The 24,682-nt window shown below is 42.8% G+C and overlaps 1 protein-coding gene across 9 annotated transcripts in view; it reads right to left on the bottom strand.

Annotated features, from left to right (window-relative positions):
* Positions 1–98: 98 nt before the first annotated feature.
* Positions 99–24,682, bottom strand: part of DYNC1I1 (dynein cytoplasmic 1 intermediate chain 1) — a 316,422-nt gene continuing 291,838 nt past the window's right edge. For all 9 annotated transcript variants that reach the window (XM_065587000.1, XM_008163430.4, XM_065587006.1 and 6 more), the window contains one exon: positions 99–1,018. In XM_065587000.1, the coding sequence (XP_065443072.1) occupies positions 908–1,018 (111 nt within the window). In that variant the 3' untranslated portion in view covers positions 99–907. The remainder of the gene's footprint in view (positions 1,019–24,682) is intronic.

Below are 24,682 nucleotides of genomic sequence, written 5' to 3'. Positions count from 1 at the left end.
TTTACCACCACCTACTCTGCCATGATTAAGGCTACGATTTTGTCATGGAGGTCGTGGAAGTCATGCTGAGTACTGCTGGCCCAAAAGGATTAACCACATTGCTCCAGAATAAGTTTATTGGCAATATTGGTGTCATACTCAGGAACCACAATTCTTTGTCAGCCTGTTAGTGTTACCATGACAAGTATCAACGACCAACTGTACGTGAAATATTGTTAAAGTGCCTAGAAGTAATAGGCATTTTAAAAAAATCATTCCATCCACTCAAACAAATATTTATAGATTTTACATCTTTAGTATTTGAATGGTAATGTAGCCTCTACAGCAGCACAGAGACAATGCAGTGCTCTCATTATGCACATGCTTTAGGATCATTTATTTTAATGCTTTCAAATAAATATGTTCCATGCAGCACACCGCAATAAATAAGGAGCAGCAACTTTTGTATAGTACATCCATTCATAATGTAAGTCACCATGTGAAACACCACATCTAAAGTCTTTGGCCCAGTCCCATATCATGAAGCACACCACATCTGCACATAATCATATCTGGCTTCATATGGATTTAATAGGACTATGCCAGAAGTGCATGTGAGCACAAGTTTAACCATGGTTTCTAGCTATTAAATAAAGCTACTAAGTAGTTAAAAGGCAACAGCTAAACCCATAAAGGTTTGATTTGTCTTTTCTTTCTTACGTTTCAGACAGAAATATAAAGTATGGAACAGCTCTGGAGATTCTCAGCCTTGTATAAAGCGCAGTGTGATTAACATGGAGCTCTCTAAGCAATGCTGGCAGGGACACTGGCATCAAAAGCCACAGCAATACTGATTTGACACCGAAAACTGGCATACTCAACAGGGAATAGATGCTGCGCTAGACAAACAGTGGCAACCTCCTTTTCTCTAGGCAGACAATTCTACAGTCCCTTCCTCTTCACTGTCCGCTCTGTTGGCACGGATTTCAACCAGTGTCCGAGCAAAACGGGTCCATTCGTCATTGTGTGGAACAGCGAGCTGGAAAATAAATGAAATGAAAGGGTGAAGTGGGTATGCACAATAAGAGAATACTTTGCAGTGCAAAGATAGTATCTCAGGCCCCAAATCTGCAGGCTTGACTCATGTATAATTCCTACTAGAGTCAATGTGAGTTTTGTGTGATTAAGGACTGCAGCATGGGGCCCTCGCAAAAGAACTCTGTGGTTTACTTCTGCAGTTGTAAAGCAGTGACCTGTTTTCAGGACAACTTTATCATCTCCCTCTTTAGAATCAGTTGGAAATAATTGCTGCATTTAGAGCCCATTTCTCCAGTCCTTACCTGAGTAAAGCGCTAACTGACATCAATGAATTTTTTGTCTGAGAAAAGGCTGCAAAATTTGGTCCTGCAAATGTTTACACACATGCTTAATTTTACAAAGGTGAGTCATCCAAAGAAGTCAATGAGACTATTCCTGAGTATAATTATATGCACGATTGGGGTCAAGGCCCCAGATTTGTAAAGGTAATTAGGTGAAATCAATGGCAGTTAGGCCCCTAACTACCTTTAAAAATGTAGTCCTAAGTGCATATGATAATACAGTCTCTAGGTAAAGAATTCTACTGTTCTAAAGTTCATTGATATTGGAAGTATTAATCTAAATAAATTATGCTTACTTTAGTTTCCCTCCTCAATGTTAAATAAGTTACAATAAAAAGAAATACATTCTCATAAAAATGTTAAACTGCTCAAGCAGACCAAGTAAATATTGCTTTACTGATCTGATTTTTAAAGTCATCATGCAATGTTCTTTTCCATTTAATAGTATTAATCATTTTAGTGAAGACACATCACACATTAGGCTCCAAGAGGAACATATAATCCAGACAGCTAAACTTCCAGACAGAATGTTTTAGTGATCTAGCAAAATAATGCTGCAGACCTTTCCAGTTTGATCCAACATTGCAGTCCCTGAGCGAGAATGCAAAACGGGATTGATACAATCATGGAAAAATTAAAACAACTTCCTGAACATACATTTTTATTGACTCAAATACCGGAAAATGGCAACAAGCGTCTAAATTAACCATGCATGTATTTGCTGCTGTCTTAAAGCTTGCGATCTTTCCCTGGAAGGTAGCATGAAAAAGGAACTGTTTACAGACATAATGCAGCTTTTGGTACTGAAAAAGGAACTATTTAAAGACATGAAGCAGTATGGAACACTAGGTTGGCTGCTAGCATATAATAAACCTCGTGTAATGTGCATAAAACAGTAACTCAGAACACTTTGCAGGCTAAGAAAAAGTAAGACCATAATGGATCCAGTCTATAGTGTCCAATATGCAATTGATATAGGCTCAACTGAGAGCTTACTACTTTTTTTTTTTTTAAGTGGCAAATATTATTCACACTTAAGGTAGATTTCATTAGTTTAGAAATAGTAGATTGCAGAACTTTAACAGGTATTTTTTTGGATGACAAATAGCTTAACCAGTCTCTCAATATGCCCAAGCAATTATCAATATCAATGGAAGTTGAGAAAAAAAGGATATTCTGTGTACTAATGTTCAAGGCCCCAATTGGGCAAGCATGTGAGTAGGAGTCCCATGTGGATGACCTTCACAAAAGTTAATCACCTGTGTAAGTGTGTGCAGGGTGAAGCCTTACTGCCTGATCCAAATCTCACTGGAGTCAATGAGCGGCTTTCCAGCTACTTCCGCTTTGGATCCGGCGCTAAGGCAGGAGGCAATTAAACATTGAATATTTGGAAAAATATGCTGAAGTTTAAAAACATCCATGTATTCAAGCCATTCAGCTACCGTATAAAAAGTGAGCTTACAACTATAATTCTTTTTCTATGTATTTTGATTATTGGACTTTGGTTAAATATTTATTTAGTTTGTATTCTTTGGCAGTAGTCTTTCGAGGAAAACTATCTCAGCTCATGATAATACTGAATGATAGATCAGTGTGCCTTTGCTCACAATCTATTTGTGCTACTTTTAACCCTGACTCGCTAATATCCATTTTTTGCATATTTTCTCCTTGATTTTAGTATTATGAAAGCACTCAGGAATTGAGTCCGGCGCTCAAGACGTAGCAGCTTGAATTAGCTGTCTGAAAGCATGTACAGAAATTGATTTATTCTTATTTTTATTTGAAAGACAAATCTCCCCTCTTTGAAAATACTATATATGATTGGAGGAAATAGAAATAAAAGCTAAGGAGCAAGGATGCAAAAACATCAGCACTGAAAGCTTGATCATGACTACACTCCCATAGAAGAGATGATTTTACGAGCTAAGTCACATTCGATACCCACAGATATAAGATCAGAATAGAGCCTAATACAGCTGCAGTGTTACACAGATCAGCTGTTAAAAGCTTTGCCACTGAACCCACTGCCTACTGATGCTTCTTTCATAAAGGGTTTCATTTTCTTGCAGAGCATAATAGTGTAATGTTATTAATATGTTGCATCAAAATATGAAAAGAGCCAAATACATACTAAAACACATTAAATAATGAAATAGGGATAATTCTGTCCCCATGTTTTTTTCTTTTTGAGTAACAGCCATGTTGCAACTTTACTGAACAAGCTAAAGAGCATTATTTTGTACCATACAGGTCAGGAAGTGAATAGGTAAAGTTACATTGGAAAAGAAATAAAGACAATAATGAATTTTAATAAAAAAATTATACATTCATAGAGGGTAAGGCCAGACCATTATAATCATAGAATATCAGGGTTGGAAGGGATTTCAGGAGGTCATCTAGTCCAACCCCCTGCTCAAAGCAGAGCCAATCCCCAGACAGATTTTTGCCCCCGATCCCTAAATGGCCCCCCTCAAGGATTGATCTCACAACCCTGGGTTTAGCAGGCCAATGCTCAAACCACTGAGCTACCCCTCCCCCCATCTAGTCTGTCCTCCTGCACAACACAGGCCATAGAATAAATAAATGTCAGGCTGTCAAAACAACTTTGGTATAAATTCTCACTACTCATAGAAGTAAGCACCACCTTGAGCAAAAAGTGTTTACAGGGTCAGACTCTTATTTTTAAATTTGCAAAATCACCTCTTCCCAAAACCCAAACCAAACGGACTGAAGTACATACATTTACCATACAAAAGTAAATAAAAGAAAAGTTGGTGGAACCATCCAGATGTACACATGCCATAAATGAGAATGATACATGAGCTTATTACTACAACTTTTGTCCTTCATCTCACTCTACTTATTGCCTGTTCATTTCATTTACAGAGTCATGTCTGATGTTAGGGCCCAGTCCTGCAAATAAAACTGTTTTCAGGGTGATGTCCTTACAGTGGAAAGGGACAGCGGTAGGGAAAAGGGTTGAAATCCTAGCCCTATCGAAATCCATGGCAACATTTCCATGGACTACAGTGGAGCCAGAATTACACTCCATGTCTTTGGGTTTGTTCTATACAGTGATGGCCACAAGGTTGGGTGCTGTATAAACAAATAACTACAATGATTAAAAATGAAGATCTGCAAAACCAACATTGACTTGGAAAAATATGCATACAACACCCATAAATATCCATACACATTTTAAATGCATTTGTTTGGGCCATGCACAGAGCCCTTTTCCAGTCATTTCCCACAAAAGTTCCAACAATCGAGTTTTACTTGCACCAAAACAAAAGTCATAGTTGGCTGTGGCATTTGATTTTGAAATGCTCTCTCTCACACACACGCACACACAGCCAGAGAAAAATTAGGTAAGAGAAGCAATACCGTGTGGCTTCTGTGATCAATTACAACTAGAGATGGCCAACTTTTTTCAACGTTTCTGTGAAAAGCTACAAGATTTTTATCATTAAATATTTCACAATTGTTGCTATTTTCTGAGCCCCCCCTCCACTTACAACAAAGCAACATCACTAAATTGTTCAAATATTCAAGTGTATTACACAGTAATTTCTAAAAATGCTAGTCACTGAGTATATTTGGATAATAAAAATATTAGCATAAATTGCCATCAGCCTATGGCTATTTTGTGAGCAGAAATAGAAAGTAAATGGTATCTCTCTAGGTTCTTAGCCCCTTCATGATGATAAACTAAGCACCTCCTATGAGCACTTAATTGACTAAATTTTTTACTTCACTCTAGCCTAGCTAACAATAATGTTACATTTATAAATGGTCAGCTAGCAATACTAACAACAGAAGTTGGGTATTTACAAATGAGTGCGAAGGATTTAGTCATACATTACCCATTAAAGTATTGAAAGATTGGTAGAGATATTTCAAAGGTGATTTAGCTACTTGAGACTTTAGGCCTCAGTCCTATAAACACTTAGGCATGTGTCTAATGTTATGCACACAGGTAATGAGACTGCTCATGTATGCAAAGTTACACATGTGCTTACTTGTTTGCAGGACTCAGGCCTTAGATAATCTGATGCGGCTGAATTTGGGATTAAATTTTGCTTTTGGGTGCAGGCATTCAACTAGGAGGCCATACTTGGCCCTTTCTGTTTTTCTCAAACTATAAGTTCCTTACTATGTATAGCATGCATCTTTCAGCATCACAAAAACCATTTTGTTTCTAAACGAAACACTGATGCAAAATACTCCTTGTTTCTACTTCTGTAACCTAAATAAACCTACATTATTTTTAGCCTATTGAAACCCAGCCCTGCTTGACTGGTACGTACCTATGTATCAAATGGACTATAAAGATTCCAACCTGTTTCTACCCGCTGTTTAGCAACTGAGCTGTGTCTCAAACCTTAGGGATTATTTTTTCCACCAGCTCTACCACTGTGATTTCAGATAAACAGGTTTAAGTTAAATTGCATCTTCGATTCAGCAAGAAAACATGCATTGGTGGGATGTTCCCATACATTGGATAGTGGTAGATGATGGATTCTGATCACTTCTGTGTCAGCAAAAAAAAACAATTTACAAAATCAAAGTCTCTTCAGGACAACATCTTACAACTCCTTAGTCTCCAAAACCAATGTAAAGTAAAGCTAGTTCAGCCGCAAAAAATGATTCCTGCTGTGAGGTGCATGCAGTAACTTACTAGCAGCAGCCCCATCTAATATGGAGTCACCAGGGATGTGGATAGGCAATTTCAGAACACTGTGAGCCAAATTCACTCTATTTTGGAGCTGTGCCAGCATAAATGTGGCTCTGCCTGTACTTAGAAGATTTTACTCTCACGATCTCAGTCAGTTTGTGCCAGCACTAACCCTATATCCCCCTCTGTTCCATTCTAATCAAAGAAAATCTGTGTCCATGTGTCTCAGGCTAGTGGCCTCAGTCAGCATGGTGGTAAAGTGTAAGTCGGAGTGGAATTTAAGACAAGAACGAATAATGTGGCACTGCTAAGGTAGCGTGGCTCAGACTGAAGGCAAAGATACGGCATCCTTTCCCTTCTCTGACATGCCACAATCTCTTCTGATTGTAGGAGAATGGAAACTGCACAGATCCACCTGCAGAGTTTCTTTAATCCTTTCATCCAAGGTGAGGATTTCCCCATCACCATGTATGGCTGACCCCCACAGCTTCCACCCCCTAAACATGAAGGTTCCCCAAGATATCCCCAAAACAAGCTGTGTTCATGCAGAGTTGTGTCCTGTGGGCTGCAGAGGAGCTGTGCTACTAGGAACTCCCTTGACAATCGCTGTACTTAAAACCTCACATCAGAGACAGCAAAAACCATAGCTGGGGGAAAAATCAGCACCAATTCCTGCACACCTTGTAACCTGTGCCACCTTGCCCAGGGTGTTCAGGGCATGGGAACCTGGCAACTCCTTCCCCCTTCACTTGGCCATGGAAGCTAAACACTGTGGAGTCCCTATGGAGCGTCAGGTAGGAGCATGCCATGCAGGCAGCACTTCCCGCTTTTGCACCCCTGCCCTGGAGCAGTGGGAACAAGATCCCTTCCACTTTCCAGGGGACATGGAGGCCTGTGTTTGCTAATTACATTTAATTCAAATGATTAAATCTCATGCTTTAATCTATGCGCAGCGGTGTTGGGTTTACAATGGCGCCATGGAGCCTGGCCTATGCTCAGAAGGGGCCCCGCCCTGCTCTGCTTGCACTGTGCCCTGAGACCCCGCCAGCCCGCTGACTCCCCCCCTGCCCTGTCCCCCACTTCCTCCTCTCAGCCTGCCCACCGTCTGGCCAAGGGCCCCTCTCCACTCCCTGGTTCCCACCTGCTGGCTTCTCTCTGCCTCCGGCTCCGGGCAGTCTCTGCTTCCTATCACCTGTGGGGCCCTACCTGTCTCCCTGGAGCTGAGCTGCCTGGGACTGATGCAGAAGCCTGGCCGATCTTGGCCAGTTGCGGGGGGCGCAGTGGGGGCGGGGGCACTTGGCCGGGCACCTCCAGGCAAGTGGGTCCTGACGGAGCCTGGGCCTGGCTGATTGCACCACTTCCGAGGGGCCGGAGCTATTCCCCGCCCTGGCGGCTCAGCTTGGCAGACACAGTTGCCGCCTAGCAGGGCTGATGAGTGGGGCTGGGAGACAGGGTGTCGGGGAATGGGTCTCTGGAGGGTCTCGGGGGGGGGGTGCTGCACTGTGAGGGGGTGGGGAAGATCTCTGTGTTGGGGCACTAGGGAGTGGGGGTTCTGTGTAGGGTGCTGGGCAGTGCATTTGTGGCAGGGTCTGGGGGGGCTTTGGCCATAGGGAATTGGGGGGGGGAGTTCCGCTGTTGGGCAGGGGGGCTGAATGGCACGGCATGGGCCTACCCCCGAGGGAAAGGGGCACGCTGGCAGCACAGGGCCAGGTGGGCCATCGTGCATCTGGCAACTGCTGGTTTGTAAATAGTGCCCTCGCACTGGGCTGGGTGGAGCGGGGCCTCCCCTGCCGTGCCATGTTACCCCTGGCTGGCCCCTCACTCTGAGGACCAACCCCCCCACACCATGCTCCATTGCCCCCATGGGGGGCCCACAAATAAGTTTGGCACCGGGCCCACAAAAGGTTAATCCGGCCCTTTTTCCCAGCTGTGGCACCAGCCATTCGTTGGCTAAGATAAGAGTCAAACTGCCTTTTGTTGTGGACTGCCTGTGTTCATGGACAGTGAGCTTGTGCACAGCTAGCTGTGGTGCTGAACTGCTCAAGGATGTCTCTGACAGGAGAATTTAGCCCTCGCGAATACATTTCTCCCTTTGGAGCAAGTCTCTCCAGTGTCTGCACATGCATCCCCTGCACATAGGTGTAAAAACAGAATCCTAAAAAGATCATTTCCCTCCACAATATACAAGCTACTTTCTGTATGTGCTGAACGTAATTAGTTATTTGATGTCTTTTGCATCTAAGGGGCCAGATTCTGATCTCAATTACATGGTAGGAAAGCAGAAACTTTCACCATGTAATGGAGATCAGAAACTGGCTTATATTTTAAAATATTTTAAAGTATCGTTTATGAGTTGTGGTTGGGTTTTTATTGGCGTCTTTCCCTGCTTCTCTGCCTTTATTCCTACAAGAGCTCTCTTTACAAAAATCTCAGATCCAACATGGACTAAAACTATACTGAAATTCACAATTCAGCTTTCTCATTTCTAAACCACTTCAGACCAAATTATGCTTGGCTTGAAAAGGACTGGTTAAAACATTTTGAAGAGTGGCTAATTAAGACATGAGGAAAAGTATTCAGGTTCATTTTAGTTTGATTTGTCAAATACAATAAGTATGGTAAGATAGTTATAATGACTAAGATGGTATGCTTCAGAATGAATACTTTGTGTGATTTATCGGCATCATTATAATCTTTCAATTTGATGGAGTCATTTAAAAAAAACAAACCTCTAACCACAAGAGAATATTACTTTGTTTGTTCTACATAGAATGCTATCCATATTATCATATAAAATGAAGTGCTGTCTTGAAAAGAATTCATTGTAAACACTTTGTGAATAAAGTTCCCTGAGAAAAATATTAAGATGATAAAATGTAAATATTACACACAGTGTTCCAGCTAGATATTTTAGATAATTTTTTTCTAATTATTGTTCCAATCCTGCAAAAGTCCAGACAGTTATAATTCCCTCTAAGGCATCCAGTCCGATCCAAATGCAGTCAATAAGTATTTTATCACTGATTTCAATGCTGCACGTCAAAGCGAAAATAATATCTACATATACAAACATTTCTATGCACACACATCCCCACCTATTTTGGCCCTGTGCTTGCCCTACTGAACTCAGTTGCAAAATGCCTTTGATATTTTTCTCAAGCATATGTATATGTGCATGTGTTTGAAAAAGGTCTATATTTTTCCAGTCCACTCCCTATGATTTTTTTTTCAATCAATTTTAAAATATGATTGAAAAATGTCTATATTTTTCCAGACAACTCCCTATGCCACACACATGGATGGAAACAAAGTGGGAGGTAATACGCAGTGAAATGGCCACCAATGTAACCAAGGGCACCTTTTTTCACATAACTACTGTACCACTGTATTTAACTCTTGGGAGAGCCTAGCATCACTGTTAACAATGGATGAAACCACTGGCAAGAATTCAAAGCCAGCATACTGCATGCAGATGATTTTAATAAGATATAGTGTTTAGACCACAAAGGATACACTCCAGTGTAGCTCTGTATATATTTGTTTACTTAATTGAAGGACTGAAATACCATAAGCAGCCTAAATACTGGATTTATTTTACGCACAGACGTCAGTCTAGTGTCACAGACACAGTACACACCAGCCTTCTGTGAAGTTCATTACTTAGCCCTCATCTAGATTAACGTCTGCTATGAGTTACTTCCAGCAGGAGCTGATTTAACTAGTTCTGTACTAGTAAAAAAAAGGATTAAAGATTAGATTACACAACAAAAATACTTAACCTCTATCTTCCCACAGAAATAGAATATAACTTATGTGAAGTTTGATTTTCTTTCTGTAAGTCAGAAGTAATATCTTTTAAGTTATTATTTGATTGTACATTTTGTTCTTGATATAAAACACAACTTTTTAAAAAAAATTACAGTTTTTGTGTGACGACTTAATGATCAAAACAATTTTTTTCTTTCTGTAAAGGGCTTGGATCTTAAACTGAACATTTGAATACTGATTGTTTAAACTTAAACTCCTCAGTCTAACACATAGCCCTGTTGAAGCAACACTAACATCTAGGAAATACTCAAACATCGGCTGTGAACTATACGTATGTTACACACAAACAACTACGTTAAAAGAGTGTTAAAGTTGCAAAGCCAAGCACTTGAAAGGTAGGAAATGCCAGTATTACGATTGCCCCCTTGTGTATATGAACTATGCTATGGTCTATAAATACATTACACCCCACACTATTTTCTCCACAGTACCACTGTCTTATTCAGTGTACGGGCTGGATGATGCTCACTGAATTAGCAGCTATTCAACATTTTGCTATCTCATCACTGGTTGATGCGTGGCCCCAGGTCTTATTTACTTCACTCTATTCGTATTACTGTCCTTAAAGGCTTTTCTGTGGCACTCAACATTTCAGTATCTGAGTGCTTCACAAATATTAATTTACTTTCACCGTCTCCATGAGATGAGGTAATATTATCCTCATTTTATATACTGGGAATGAGCAACCTAAAATGGGAGGCAGATTATCCCACATCTCTACTGCAGGATTCTTCTACTTTCCTCTGAAGCAAATGGTGCTGGCCACTGTCTGAGACAGTATATTGGGCCGGGGGGACCTCAGTCTCAACCAGAATGGCAATTCCTATATTGCTAACTGACACACGGAGATATTAAGATCAAAAGTGTCCATTAACTTTGTGTACCCAATTTGACATGCCCAGCATCTGCTTTTTCAGAGTACTTAGCACTATAGAGCACAGGGGTTGGCAACCTTTCAGAAGTCGTGTGCCGAGTCTTCATTTATTCACTCTAATTTAAGGTTTCGTGTGCCAGTAATACATTTTAAATTTTTAGAAGGTCTCTTTCTATAAGTCTATAACATATAACTAAACTATTGTTGTATGTAAAGTAAATAAGGTTTTTAAAATGTTTAAGAAGCTTCATTTAAAATTAAATTAAAATACAGAGCCTCCGGACCGGTGGCCAGGACCTGGGCAGTGTGAGTGCCACTGAAAATCAGCTCGCGTGCCGCCTTCGGCACCCGTGCCATAGGTTGCCTACCCCGATATAGCACTTTCTATGTTCAAAGCACAGCTCCCATTGACTTCAGCTGCAGTTGTGAGCAGAGGCAGATGAAGGTTTATTGGGGCCCTAGGCACAAAGAACATTAGGTCGCCCCACACCATGGGGGCCCAGGGATGCTGGAATCACAAGGGCGATGCCCACCCACTTTGTTACATGCGCGTAGCAGCAGCGACAGGGGCTGCACTTTGCAATGGGCTGATCAGCTCCCCTGCTGTGAAGTGCAGCCCCTGCTAGTGGTGCCAGCCTCTTCCTAGTGAGGGGCTGAAGTGGGCCCCTTCCCCTGCTCCTCCTCTCCCCCACAAGGCCCTGCCCCCTCACCTGGCCGGAAGCCAGAGCCGGGCAGTGGTAAGAGCCCCAGACCCGCCACGTGCCTCCCCACTTTTACACAGGTTCTGGCGCTCCTGCAAGGACCCTCAACTTGGCTGTGGGCCCGTGCATTAATCCACCACTGGCTTTGAGCACTCAGGACTTGTGAAAAGTTTGGTTTAAATGACTTGCCTAGCTTCAGACAGGAATGATGCCACAGAAGCAGGGCTGGAACCCAGTTCTCTACAACAGTATTCAAATGCCTTAACCAAGAGCCCATCCTTTCTTCTTGGGCAGCTTCTTGCCTCATTCACTGCACACCTGCCAACTTCTGCAACAACTGAGGCAGGGGTCCTATAGAAAATAGCCTGCATCAAATTTCAAGGGATTTCTTCCCCAAAGGTGTGTTTTTCCACAAAAACAAAAAAAAAAAGACACAGCCCTGACAAGTCAACAATTTGCTAAATTGGCCTTGCTAAATTGGTCTCCCTTGCTGCATGGCTATTCGAAAGCAGGGAGACACTTGAGCTTTTCAACAAAAGAAGCTGGGATATATATTTTTTTTAAACCTGGGCAAAATGAAGTTCTTTCCCCTAATCTCAAGCTTGGAAATGGCTGAACCATCTTTCCAAAAAAGTTCAGCCTGAAACAGATGCCAAGCATGGAAAATTTCAGCCTGAATAATTGGTAAAGTTATAAACAATTGAAAACTGAGAAGTGTCGGGCAACATTAACGATAGCCAGCACCACCAGCTGCACCTATAATAATAGCTTTGGTTCAAAGTCTGCCATATACACTTACAAAGATCTTACATCCAAGGTCTCAAACAAATTAACTTCCAAGCTGTAGTTTAAAACGGATTCGCTTCTGTTATTTTTAAGTGACATGATGAACACATTGACATCCTGCATTAGTATTGTGCTATGGAGAAAAGGGTTGAACAGCCACTAGAAGATAGGCTTATAGGTAGGAATGTTCCCTTGGGTCATTTTTTTTAAATCTCAGGCTTGTCTTATAATCTCCTGATTTTTAAATTAATATGAACCTAAACAATCTCAATGACGTCAGTGGGCCTAGTCACGTGGGTAAAGGAGCAGGTGAATTGTGCCTGCACGATGGGCTCCCAGCATGTGCATTGCTTGGTTTAATTTTGCAGGGGAAGGGTGTGCAAACTGCTGTCAGCATTTAACAGAAGGCAAGCCCCCTTACTGAGCCCATCGAGCATAAGTGTAAAGGGGGCTCTGACATGCAAAAGGTGGAGGATAAGGCTTGCAGGTCGACCCAAGTGAAACTGTGGGGCTTTCGCCACCTATTTCAGGGCTATTTTCTCCATACCTGCACTTGCTTCCCCTGAAATCTAGGAAGTCTTCAATGGGAGTGGGAGAAGGCTCAGAGTTTACTAGGCCTCTCCCCTCTAAACAGACACACATACAGCATCTAATATGAGGCTACTTTAATTACGTTTAATAGCCAGTCACTAAGTATGTATGTAAGAGGGACAACAACACAGCGTCATCTGTCTTCTACAAGATCCTCAGTTCCAGTTCAATTTCCATTTTTCAGTGTTGCCAACTGCTGCAATTTTAGTGCAAGACTCAGGATATTTAGTGTTTTTTCTTGAAGTCCCAAATCCTGAAGCCACGTGACTCTCAGCATTCATGTAAAGCTCATTAGGATCTCAGCATTCATTTAAAAAAGGATGTTTCTAATCCTCAGGGTTGCAGAGGAAAGCTTGAAAAATGTGAATCCAAAGGGCTCAAAACCAGAAACCAAATAAACCCCAACAGCTATTATTTTTTTAAAATCTCATGATTTTGGGGGAGGGAGGGCTGACATGATTTTTGAATGCTTGGAGTCACCCATTCTGGAGATTCAACTCAATGGGCCATTGGGGATGTAAATATCACCCTCTGTGCCAACAGGGACAACTGCAATGGAAAGAGGATTTGCCGCTGGGGTTCTACCAAAGGAGAGCAGCTTGAAATTCAGGCCAAGACCACCTAGAAAAAGAAATTAATCATGCATCTACTGGCTGGCCTGGCCCCATCCCACTCCGGGCCAGCGCTGTCCTTCCCTGCTGTCCAGCCTCCAGGCACATTAACGGTGAGCGTAATTAACCATTGGAACAATTTACCCAAAGGTTCTGGGGGATTCTCCATCACCAGAAATTTTGAAATCAAGTTTGGATGTTTTTCTAACATCTTAAACAGAAATTATTTTGGGGAAGTTCTATGGCCTGCGTTATGCAAGCGGTCAGACTACAACGGTCCCTTATAGTCTATGAATCTATGGCTCAGTCTAGGGTTCCTAGTTGAGCAGGGATTGTGGAGGCTTTTTCCACCACTTCTCAGCTTTCAGTGGACTCTCACCTGACAGGGGTCTGCAAATGAGTTCTACTGTCACAAACAAACCCAGCCTATTAGGTGTGCAGTACTTTGGGTTTGCATGAGAACTGCTGCAATTTCCTAGATTTCATTTCTTTGAAAGCATCACCATGAAGTAGCTGATTTTTGTTTTAAAGACACACTGCTGTCCTTCAAAGTACACTATATAGACACCGAACACACACCAATACAATACAGCCTGTGGTGCTGGCAGGTGGAGTGCCAGCTCATGCCAAGGCTCTGGGCCTCACTGAACATTGACAAATGCATAGCCGGAAACCAGTCTGCTCACCTGTGTGGTAGTATTGTTGAAATAAATATGAGAGTTATAAGAATGTATTTAGTGTTCAGATTTTATAGGATGCTTGTAGGATGCTGCATGTATTAATCTTATGTATAATACCTGTATCGCATGTTATAAGGTAATGTTTGCTCTGTAACTACAAAAAGGTTTGCCAAGTTTGTAATTTCCTCACAGTCAGGGAGAAGCATTACCAAGTGTGAAGTGCTAGTTTACCACAAGAGGTGTTATCTCCTCCCCAACAGAAGGTCTACCGCCGACAGACAAGCCATTCTGGACAACAGACTTTGTTGAATTGCTCCCGCCCACACACACCCTGAAGAGGGTATGTGCACAAGCCCGTGTCCCATCTCAGCTTGAATTTTGGGAGAAGGACATAAAAATTCCTGTTAAGGAGAAATTTGTGTCTTTATGCTGTTTGGACAAAGATTCCTAAACATAAGCAAGAGAACCCCAAGCTGCTTGGCTTGGGTTAGCCCTAAAGGACATAAAGGCTTGCTTATTATGGAAGCTTCTATTACCTTTAGAATTCAAGATAGTGCCTCATTTGTGTGTGTACGTTTACCTGCTTTAACCTTGTAAACAAGTCTCATTTCTTTTTCCTAATTACTAAACCTTTAGTGAGTTTGTTACAGGATTGGCTACAAGTGTTGTCTTTGCTTTGAGATCTCAGTACAATTGACCTGGGGTAAGTGACTCATCCTTTGGGATTGGGAGTAACCTCATTATTGTTGTGAGTTTTGGGGTAAGGAACCATCTATCATAAAGTCCAGCTTGCCTGGGTGGCAAGATAAACTGGAATCCCAAGGGGACTGTCTGTGACTCCGTGGTAAGACTGTTATAGTGCTTTAGGAGTTCACACTCGTTCCTGGGTTGGTGATATCTAACTATAGAACACCCAACAGTTTGGAGTTTTTGCCCTGCTTCTTGACAGTCTGCCCTGAGGTTGGCACTCATGGTCATGAGCCACTCCAGTCAGCCGGACACAACCTATCAGACAGAAAAATTAAACTTCAGATGTGCAACCTTAGCTGGGTAGTGTAAGGCCCCGAATGTCTCTGCATCCTCAGCTGTGATTTTTAAGCTAAATGGCTCTTCTTCTAAATCATGAATTCAATAGCTTTGTACTATTAAATGTAACATAATTTTGCAAACCATAACTAATTAAGTAATTAACACCATAATTAAGGACTCCCTCAGAACCCAAATTGCTGTTGAATGTGGCAGGTTGAAACCACAGAAGATTAATCATACAAACTAACTCTTCTATCAGAAGGTTTATCTCCATGAAGCATTTATCCCCACAATGAGAGTGCATGCACACACTGCACACATACTAACATATATTTAAGTGAATTCGGCATGAAGTATTTTCCCATTGATACTCTGCATTACATACAAGCTATGCACATTTACCCAGTCTTCTCGTAAGCATCGGTGGGTTTTCCCAGTGGAACAACACTATATTAGATTAAAACCTAACGTTTAAAATAGGGCTTATGCCTATACATTCACAATGGTTTTTACAACGGGGGGGGGGGGGGGGGGGGGAAGAATCTTCCTGTGAATTTTTTTTATTCCTGTACACTAATTGATTATTTCAAGGTGCATGTTTTCACTGTCAGCATTCGGCTGCTCTGCTATATTAATACAACTCTCCCAGAGACAGTGCTGAGGGACTGGAAACTGGGAAACATTGTACCTCCTTTACTCAGGAAAGCCTGGGACTGCATTATTTTTTCCATAGAGCCTCCCCTCAGGATTTCAGGGCAGCCACAGTTGGGGAGCCACCACTGGGGCCTGAGCTAGTACAAATACACAGAGCCTCCAGAGAAAGGGATGTGTCAGGTTTGTAGCCAGTCCCACTGCCTTTTCTGCAAGGGGCATATCTTCTCCCCTACCCTTCACCCCCAGGCTGGGTGATGTGGGAGGGTATCTGTGACCTTGCTCTTCCTCCTGCAGGTTTTACCATGGGGGACAGGATGACCCCCTCATCTATTCTCTCTTCTCTCACAGATAGGGTGACCAGATGTCCCGATTTTATAGGGACAGTCCCGATTTTTGGGTCTTTTTCTTATATAGGTTCCTATTACCCCCCACTCCCTGTCCCGATTTTTCACATATAGGTTCCTATTACCCCCCACTCCCTGTCCCGATTTTTCACACTTGCTGTCTGGTCACCCTACTCACAGAATCTGAGCACCTACTAGCAGTGCAATAAGCTACATGATTAACATCTGTCACATGTGGTTTGTTTGCTCTCCCTCTCCACAGGGGAGGATCTGGGTCTTTGTGGGGAAAATAGGAACCATGAGGCTGTTTTAAATGTGACACAATAACAAAAACACTTGGAGTTGAGCCTTTCTTGCTTCTTTATCATATAGCAAAAGGACTAGGGGATGTCTTCTTGTTTCATTATAGAAATCCAAGTCTTGTCTCCCCTGGCAAACTCTCGGGTGACCTAGTGATATGTTACATTTGGAGAACTGGTGACAAGTTACATCATAAGAGACTGAAAGCTGAGCAATTGAGAGTCAAAGGGCTTTTAATCCGACTCTTTAAAACCTGAATTTGTGGATGTTTTTGTTAATGTCTCTAACTCCAATACCTAGCTAACGTTTGAGAGAAAGTATATCTTTCTTAGAGATTCCAACTCCCTTCCTGCCAGTTAGGCATAAAGCTCACTTAACACATTTCCTGAGACTCCCAAGGAGTCCTCCAGCATAACCAGGCAAGTAAGAATTAACATTCCTCATATTTATATGGTAAATAAACAGTCATTATTGTTAGAAATCTCCATGCATACAAATTTCAAGTCTTTTTAAAGAAACAAAAACTGATATACGGGGCGCTGGAACAATTTGTACAGTGGGGGTGCTGAGACTCATTTAGCCAATCTGTAAACCCTGTATATGATGGAAAACACTTTGAACCAGAGGTGCGGGAGCACCCCAGTTCCAGCACCTATGCTGATATAAATACAATTCTGGGTTTTAAAAAAGCCTTTGGCAGATCACCTTGAAAACAATGGCAGCTGTTTGAAGCTGCTCAAAGGTTTAGAACGCTAGGAGGAGTTTGCAATGGACGTGAATCGGCAGGGCAGAGTGCAGGTGGAGCAGTAAAAAGGACAAATCTGGAAGAGGAAGGGAAACACGGTCTAGTGGATGGGGCACTGGACTGGACTGGCACTGAGGGTATCTAGGTTCAGTTCCCAGTCCAACTATACATTTCTTGTGTGCCTTTGAGCCAGTCACTTAAGCTACCCTGTGCCTCAGTTTCCCATGTATAAAATTAGAATATTTCCCTAGCTCAGAGGGGTGTCATAAGAACATAATCCATTAATGAGTGTGAAGCTCTCAAAAACTATGCAGATGAAGGAAAGAGAGAGATTGAAGGTACAAGATAAATCACATTCTTTTACCATTTAAGATGTGGACATTACTCCCATATATACCCGCACATAAGTGAACAGATACAGATAAGCCCGATTTGAAACTGGAAAACAGATTTAAATGTTAAGTTTTAACTTAATATAGTGTTATTTTGCCACTGGGGAAACACCCCAGTGCATCCCAAGTAACTTAAGGTAATGAATATTGTAATGAGAAACACAAGTATTGGGTGATAATGACTGGACTCTGCGCTACTTAGATCAGCTCACCCCCTATGGAGACTACCAAAGCTTAAAGATTTTATCACTCTAGTAATCAGCAATGGGTAATGGCTTTCATAAAACACAGTAATTAAACTGACTCATTTCAAACCAGTGCATTTTTTTCATTAGGGAGTTCTTATTTTAGCGACTTCAAAAATACCTTTGTGAACACTGGATACATCAGTCACTGGTGCAACTATTTCTATTCAAAATACAAATGAGTAGGCATGGGATGGAAAGCTGTTCTCTCACTTTTTCATATAAAGCAAATGATCATTGCCTAAGTGTAAGCCATATGAAAAGCATGCATTTGTTGTATCCTGTCTTTTCTTCCTCTATGAGCCCCCCCCCCCTTTATTTTTAAGCCTCCAATTACATTACAACACTGGGGGGAATTAAAATGTTTCTTCAGAATTTTTCCCAGCAGCCAGTCTGGGTCATAGCTTGGGACTGAACTGGACTGATTTATCTGGGTGAGCTGGTACTTTTTTTTCTTCTGGTAGTTGCATTCTTGAATTCCAGAATCTAAGATTTGCTTCATTTTTAAAACCAATGCCACAATCAAGGCCGGCTTTAGGACCTGCGGGGCCCGATTCGAATACCCGGCGGGGGTCTGGGTCTTCGGCAGCACTTTGGCGGTGGGGGGTCTGCTCCGCCTCTTCCGCGGCACTGAAGGACCCCCCCACCGCCAAAATGCCGCCAAAGACCCAGAGCGGACCCTCCGCCGCCAAAGTGCCACCAAAGACCCGGAGCGGACCGCCGCCGGGTGAGTAAAAACAAATTTTTTAAAGGCGCCTAAGGCACAGGGCCCAATTCCGGGGAATCGGTGGAATCGGCCTAAAGCTGGCCTTGGCCACAATGAATTCCTGAGTCTGAAGAAAACCTGAAACAGCAGCGCTGAAAGAGATGTGAATTGCTCCTTTTATCTCAATCAGAAGTTAATGCTGAAACGTAACAAATATGATTTAAATATCACCACTGTTAATTATTTCACTGCTGATCAAAGCATGCAAGAAAGCAGCGAGATTATTTTTTTATGAAGATCTGCACAGTTTACTGTGAATGATTTCTCTTTTTGGTGTCTCCATGGGGTGGAACTTGGTTTGTGGGTGGAGTCTGGGGAATATCATGTCTTACTTTTCTCCAGTTTGGACCCTGATTGCTACTGACCCTAACACTAACCTGTCTGATAACCCTGCAAAACAGATGCAACCACTGATATTTCCATTAGTTAATTAGTCTAATGAAACAAGTCATATGTGATAATAGGCCCCTCTAAATTACGACTTCGAACACTCTTTTAGATCATAATTTCTCTCCTTGTGTTGAAAATACTTTTTCTCTTTTTTTCAAGTTCTATATTTTACTACCATCAACTAACAGATTATTGATTTGAAAGTTATAGCTATTTCCCAGGGAGGGATAGCTCAGTGGTTTGAGCATTGGCCTGCTAAACCTAGGGTTGTGAGTTTAATCTTTAAGGGGCCATTTAGGGATCTGGGGCAAAATCAGTAGTTGGTCCTGCTAGTGAAGGCAGGGGACTGGACTTGATGACCTTTCAAGGTCTCTTCCAACTCTATGAGATAGGTATATCTCCATATATTTCCCCCCACCGCAAACAAAATCTGCCCCGAAAGGATTAATGGAAAAAAGAAATGGTGGAAGAGAAGCTGCTACAAACAACATTCTAACTCAACTCAGATAAGCAGCAAACATGGCTGATAGAGAATATTTATGACAGCAGCGTCTGTGTAATATCACAATGGAAGCAAGCTTTCTATAAAATATATCTAGTTAGGTCTATCAATCAATCATCGGGGCATGTGAATAAATCTACAGTCAATGGTCCATGTTCTAAAATCAACTGTTACCATGTAGAGCCCTGGCTACTGAGTAAAGAAGCCGTAAGACTACAGAAGCTAAATTGATTCACGGTACATTTTACATACAGTCTTTTTAAAAAATATATCACAATTATAAGTCTTGTGGAAGTGAATATATTCCAATCTAACAGAAACTAGCATTCATAACAATGATTGTTTATATTCTCTGACTAAATTAAATAAGTTTCAGATCCTGTCACACTGAAACAATCTGCTTTTTCCCCCTCAATTTTTTAAGCCATCAGCTACTGATCTACAAGTTGTTCTCACAAACCACCACACATGTGCACATATATATGGATTATTTAAGTCTATTCTCCCCTGGAAGCATGTGCATGACTCCCATTAATGCTAATGGGCGTAAAACACAAGCATGGAGGAGAAAATAGACCCCTCACTGTGAAAATAAATGTGTTCAGTTATTTTCAGACACGATGCTGAAATCAAACAACTAAAAGTACGTACTGTAAAAGATAATGTTATCTGGTTTAACTGAAAATATCCGCATTATTTTTAACTCAGTGGTCATGGGCTCTGTCTCATCACCATGTTTCTGCACTTGTGATGTCATAAAGATCATGGATTGATGACCTGTCAAAACAAAAGGGCCTTATCCTAAAGTCCTTACTCAGGCAAAAACACCCATGATCTCAAAGGGAATTCTGACTGGAATGCTGGTTTGGGCCCTAGATCTGATGTTTGCAGATAGGCCATATGAGGCTCTCTCTAAACATCATATATTTTAATTAGAAATCACAGATGCAAATTCTACTGCTCTCTAGAAGAGAATAAAAACAGTGATGGAACTAACAAGATAAGAACCTCATCACTTTCATTTCATATCCGAATAGATTTCCTGCTCTGTCCCAAGCTTGTCATGTCAGTTTTGTGTCCCAGTTCATTTGTGTAGGAAAAGTGGACTTTATTATTTTACGAAATATGATTTTAAACATTATTGTGCTTTTGGATGATGTTGTTCAACTCAACATATCTTCTTTTTTAAGTTCACAGATTCATAGATTCCAAGGCCAGAAGAGACATTGTGATCGCCTAGTCTGACCTCCTGTATAACACAGGCCATAGAACTTCCCCAAAATAATTCCTTGGGCAGATCTTTTAGAAAAACATCCAATCTTGATTTAAAAATTTTCAGTGATAGCGAATCCACTAGGACCCTTGGTAAACTCTTCCAATGGTTAATCACTCTCACTGTTAAAAATTTACATCTTATTGCCAGCCTGAATTGGCCTAGCTTCAACTTCCAGCCATTGCATCGTGTTATGCCTTTCTACGCTAGACTGAAAAGCCCATTTATTAAATATTTCTACCCCACGTCTTACAGACCAATCAAGTCACCCCTTAACCTTCTTTTTTGTTAAGACAAATAGATGGAGTTCCTTGAGTCTATCACTAATAAGGCAGGTTTTCTAATCCTTTAATCATTCTCGTGGCTCTTCTCTGAACCTTCTCCAATTTATTAACATTCTTCTTGAACTGTGGGCACAAGAAACCACCATTTAGGAACGTTATGGCCAATCAAAAATAGCACAGTAACTCTTCACTTAACGTTGTAGTTATATTCCTGAAAAATGTGACTTTAAGCGAAAGGATGTTTAGCGAATCCAATTTCACCATAAGAATGAATGTAAATGGGGGGGGCTAGGTTCCAGGGAAATTTTTTTTTGCCAGACAAAAGACATTATATACATTTTAAACAAGCAATTTAATACAGGTATTAAACAGTCTGGCAGCACCCCTATCAGCTCCCCTATGCCTCCCCCCGCCAGTGCCTCCTGCCCGCCGGCGGACCCCGCAGATCAGCGCCTTCCCCCTGCTCCCCCTGCCTCCTGACCACGGCAATCAGCTGTCTTACGGCATTCAGGAAGCTGCGGGGAGGAGTGAGGACCCGGTGCACAGCCTCCCCACTCCCTCCCCTGCCTCCTGCCCATGGCAATCAGCTGGTTTGCGGCGTTCAGGAGGCAGGGGAGGGAGGGAGAGGCTGTGCGCCACGTCCTCGCTACTCCCCCTAGCCTCCTGAATGCCGCAAAACAGCTGACTGCTGTGGGAAGGAGGCAGGGGGAGCAGGGGGATGGTGCTGATCAGCGGGGTCCGCCAGAGGGCGGGTGGCGCTGGGTGAGGTGTGTTCCCCAGCCGTGGACAAAGCAGGCAGCCAAACGACATTATAGTGGAGCATTGCACAACTTTAAACGAGCATGTTCTGTAATGGAGCAGGGACGTAAGATCGAAACCACGTTAAGCGAGAGGACATTAAGTGGGGAGTTACTGTACCTGGAATGTAACAAGGAGAAGAATAGGATAGGTTTTAAAGACTGGGCAAATATGAAAAATATGGTATCTGACTATTTTTGCTGAATATATGTAGGATCTCTGCAAAGCGGCCTGCTGCCTTCTGAGCAATGTAATCCTAGAGACGCTTTCTACTTCAGAGCACAGTGTGCCCTGGCACTAATGGATGCTGATTATGACTCACTATAGTTAAGGGTGAATTTTAAAGGGCCCATGGCCTCAAAAAATCCAGATTTCTCTGCTAACCGCTCTGTTTCAGAAGTCAGCCACTGAAAAAGAAGAGAGGAGCCATGCGGAACCCACTTGGACTGAGACAATTTAAGAAGATGGGCAGGGAGGGAATGTCCCAATAGGCCATAGCACAAGAGGGGAGGCCCCTCTTGTCCTTGATATGCTGAAGAAAAGAGGAAAGCTGCTGAGGAGCACTCCTGCAATGGAGACAGTGCTCCTGATTAAGGGCCTGTTCCCATTCAAAGCAATAGCAAGGCTCCCACTGACTACACTGGTGCAGGAATGATCCTTAACAGAGACACTCAGATGCTCAGTGAGGAATAAATATCTAGACTTAGAGTGGACGATCCATCCAGGCAGTGTGAGGGCAAGAGGAGTTTAGATTAGAATTAGATAGTCCAATAAGTATAGAATTAGTGGGTTCTGGTAAGATTGTCAGCTTTGCTTTCTAAACACTTTGCCCTTACGTTGGAGTTTAGTGACTCCTCCCAGTTGAGGGTGTCACGAGGGGCATTTTTTCCAGCCTTGAGGTTATTTGCACTCCCATGCTCTGTGTGGCAGGGTGAGGAGAGATGAAGGGAAAGGAAAGGAGGGAACAGCTAGGAAAGGAGGGACAGGACTGGAACGGCCAGGCAGTGAGCTCCTAGCCTCAATATGCTTTTCCCTACTGTATTGTCTTTCTTCAGCAAGCTTCATTATACGTCTGGATAAGGCAATCTGCCAGGAAATCAGGGTCCACGGGTTGCTACAGTTTGCACCACTGACAAGGTTGCAAACATGTTTTCCTGCATCAGGCCCTTCTTAAGGGCTTGATCCAATAATGTCGTTGACTTCAACAGGAGTTAGATCAAGCCTTAAATGCAGGGCCGGTGGAAGGATGTTTCGCGCCCTAGGCAAAACTTCCACCTTGCGCCCCACCCCCCGCCCTGAGGTGCACCCCCCCCCCATGGTAGCTCCCCCCTTCACCCTGAGGCACCCCCCCTGCGCAGCTCCCTACCCCCCACCATGAGGCACCCCCCCCCCCCCGGCAGCTCACCCCTGCCCCACTCCTCCCCGAGCGTCGCTGCTTCACTTCTCCCGCCTCCCAGGCTTGCGGCGCCTAAGCTGATTGGTGCCGCAAGCCTGGGAGGCAGGAGAAGTGAAGCAGCGATGGCGTGCTTGGGTAGGAGGCGGGGCAGTGGTGAGCTGGGGTGGGGGGGGTGCCTCAGGGTGGGAAGCTGCCGCGGGGGAGGTGCCTCAGGAGGGGCGCCTCAGGGCGAAGGGGGGGAGCTGCAGCGGGGGGGGGGTACTCGGGGAGGAGGCGGGGCAGGGGTGAGCTGGGGTAGGGAGTTCCCCTGCATGCCGCCCCCCCCCCCCCCTTGCTGCAGGCAGCCCTCCCCGCGCTCCACTGCCCCAGCTCCCTCCGCCTAAATGCCAGCGGCGACCTGGGCGGCCGAAGATCCGGCCGCCACGATCGCTGCTGAAGAAAATGGCGCCCCCCCAAATCCTAGTGCCCTAGGCGACCGCCTAGGTCACCTAAATGGTTGCACTGGCCCTGCCTAAGTGTACCTACATCTGAATTACTTTTAAGAGGGCTCTTTATGAACTGACATGGGGGTGTAATAAGTTAAGCTGCTGTTATTCACTATCTTCAACTTCTGTTCTCAGGGCCACCAGGATGCATCCCTATTAGTGATTTAAACTGGCACTCTGATTGGTGCGTGTGTCTGCATCTGACTTAGGCTAGCTCTAGTAACTCTTAGTAATGACAGAAGTTGCCCTGCTAGGGTATCACTAACCCCTTGAACCCCTTTTCAAAAAGAGAAATGGGAATCAACGAGGCAGCAATCGTGGGGGGGCAGAATCCTCGTTGTTCCTCCATTTCCCCATATGTAAAATGAGGAAAACGATACTGAATGAAACAATGAATTCACACTACTGTGGCTTTTTTGGGTAATGTTGATCGCTAATTTGGCTCCTGAACTACTGAGGTCTGAGTATCACTGGTCTTCATTATACAATACTGATCTGGACTCTCAGAGCTGAATACTGATTACTCGTTTTTTGCAAGTAATATAAGTATGCCTTTATCTTTCATGAGGAGTATATCCCTCTGGTTTATTTTGCAGGTAGGATTTTTCTGATTATGCAGAAAAAAAGAGAAAAATTTAAATATTACTCCCTCTGGATAAAGTCCATTTTCTCGTGATTAATCTTGCAGGAGAAACAACCTTATGAATGGTTTGGTGTATGATAAGTCAAAGAGACATTTCTATAGCCTGTCTAGACTCTAGACAATAGACAAGACCAGACTATATTGTCATTGCAAATATTGCAATAGTCTGTCATATCACTTAGAAAGGAAAAAACCCATCATTTCAGAGAAATAATACAAAAATAATAAATAAATAAAACAGCCTGCCCTGCCAGCACTGCAGTGGAAATTTAAGTGTAATAACTTTAGACAATTTAGAAATTATATAGCAAGAAGTTTCAGCAGCCATTTGT

The sequence above is a fragment of the Chrysemys picta genome, chromosome 2 (assembly GCF_011386835.1).
Source record: "Chrysemys picta bellii isolate R12L10 chromosome 2, ASM1138683v2, whole genome shotgun sequence".
NCBI classification, from domain to species: Eukaryota; Metazoa; Chordata; order Testudines; family Emydidae; genus Chrysemys; species Chrysemys picta.
This window is presented reverse-complemented; position numbering and strand designations above follow the sequence as displayed.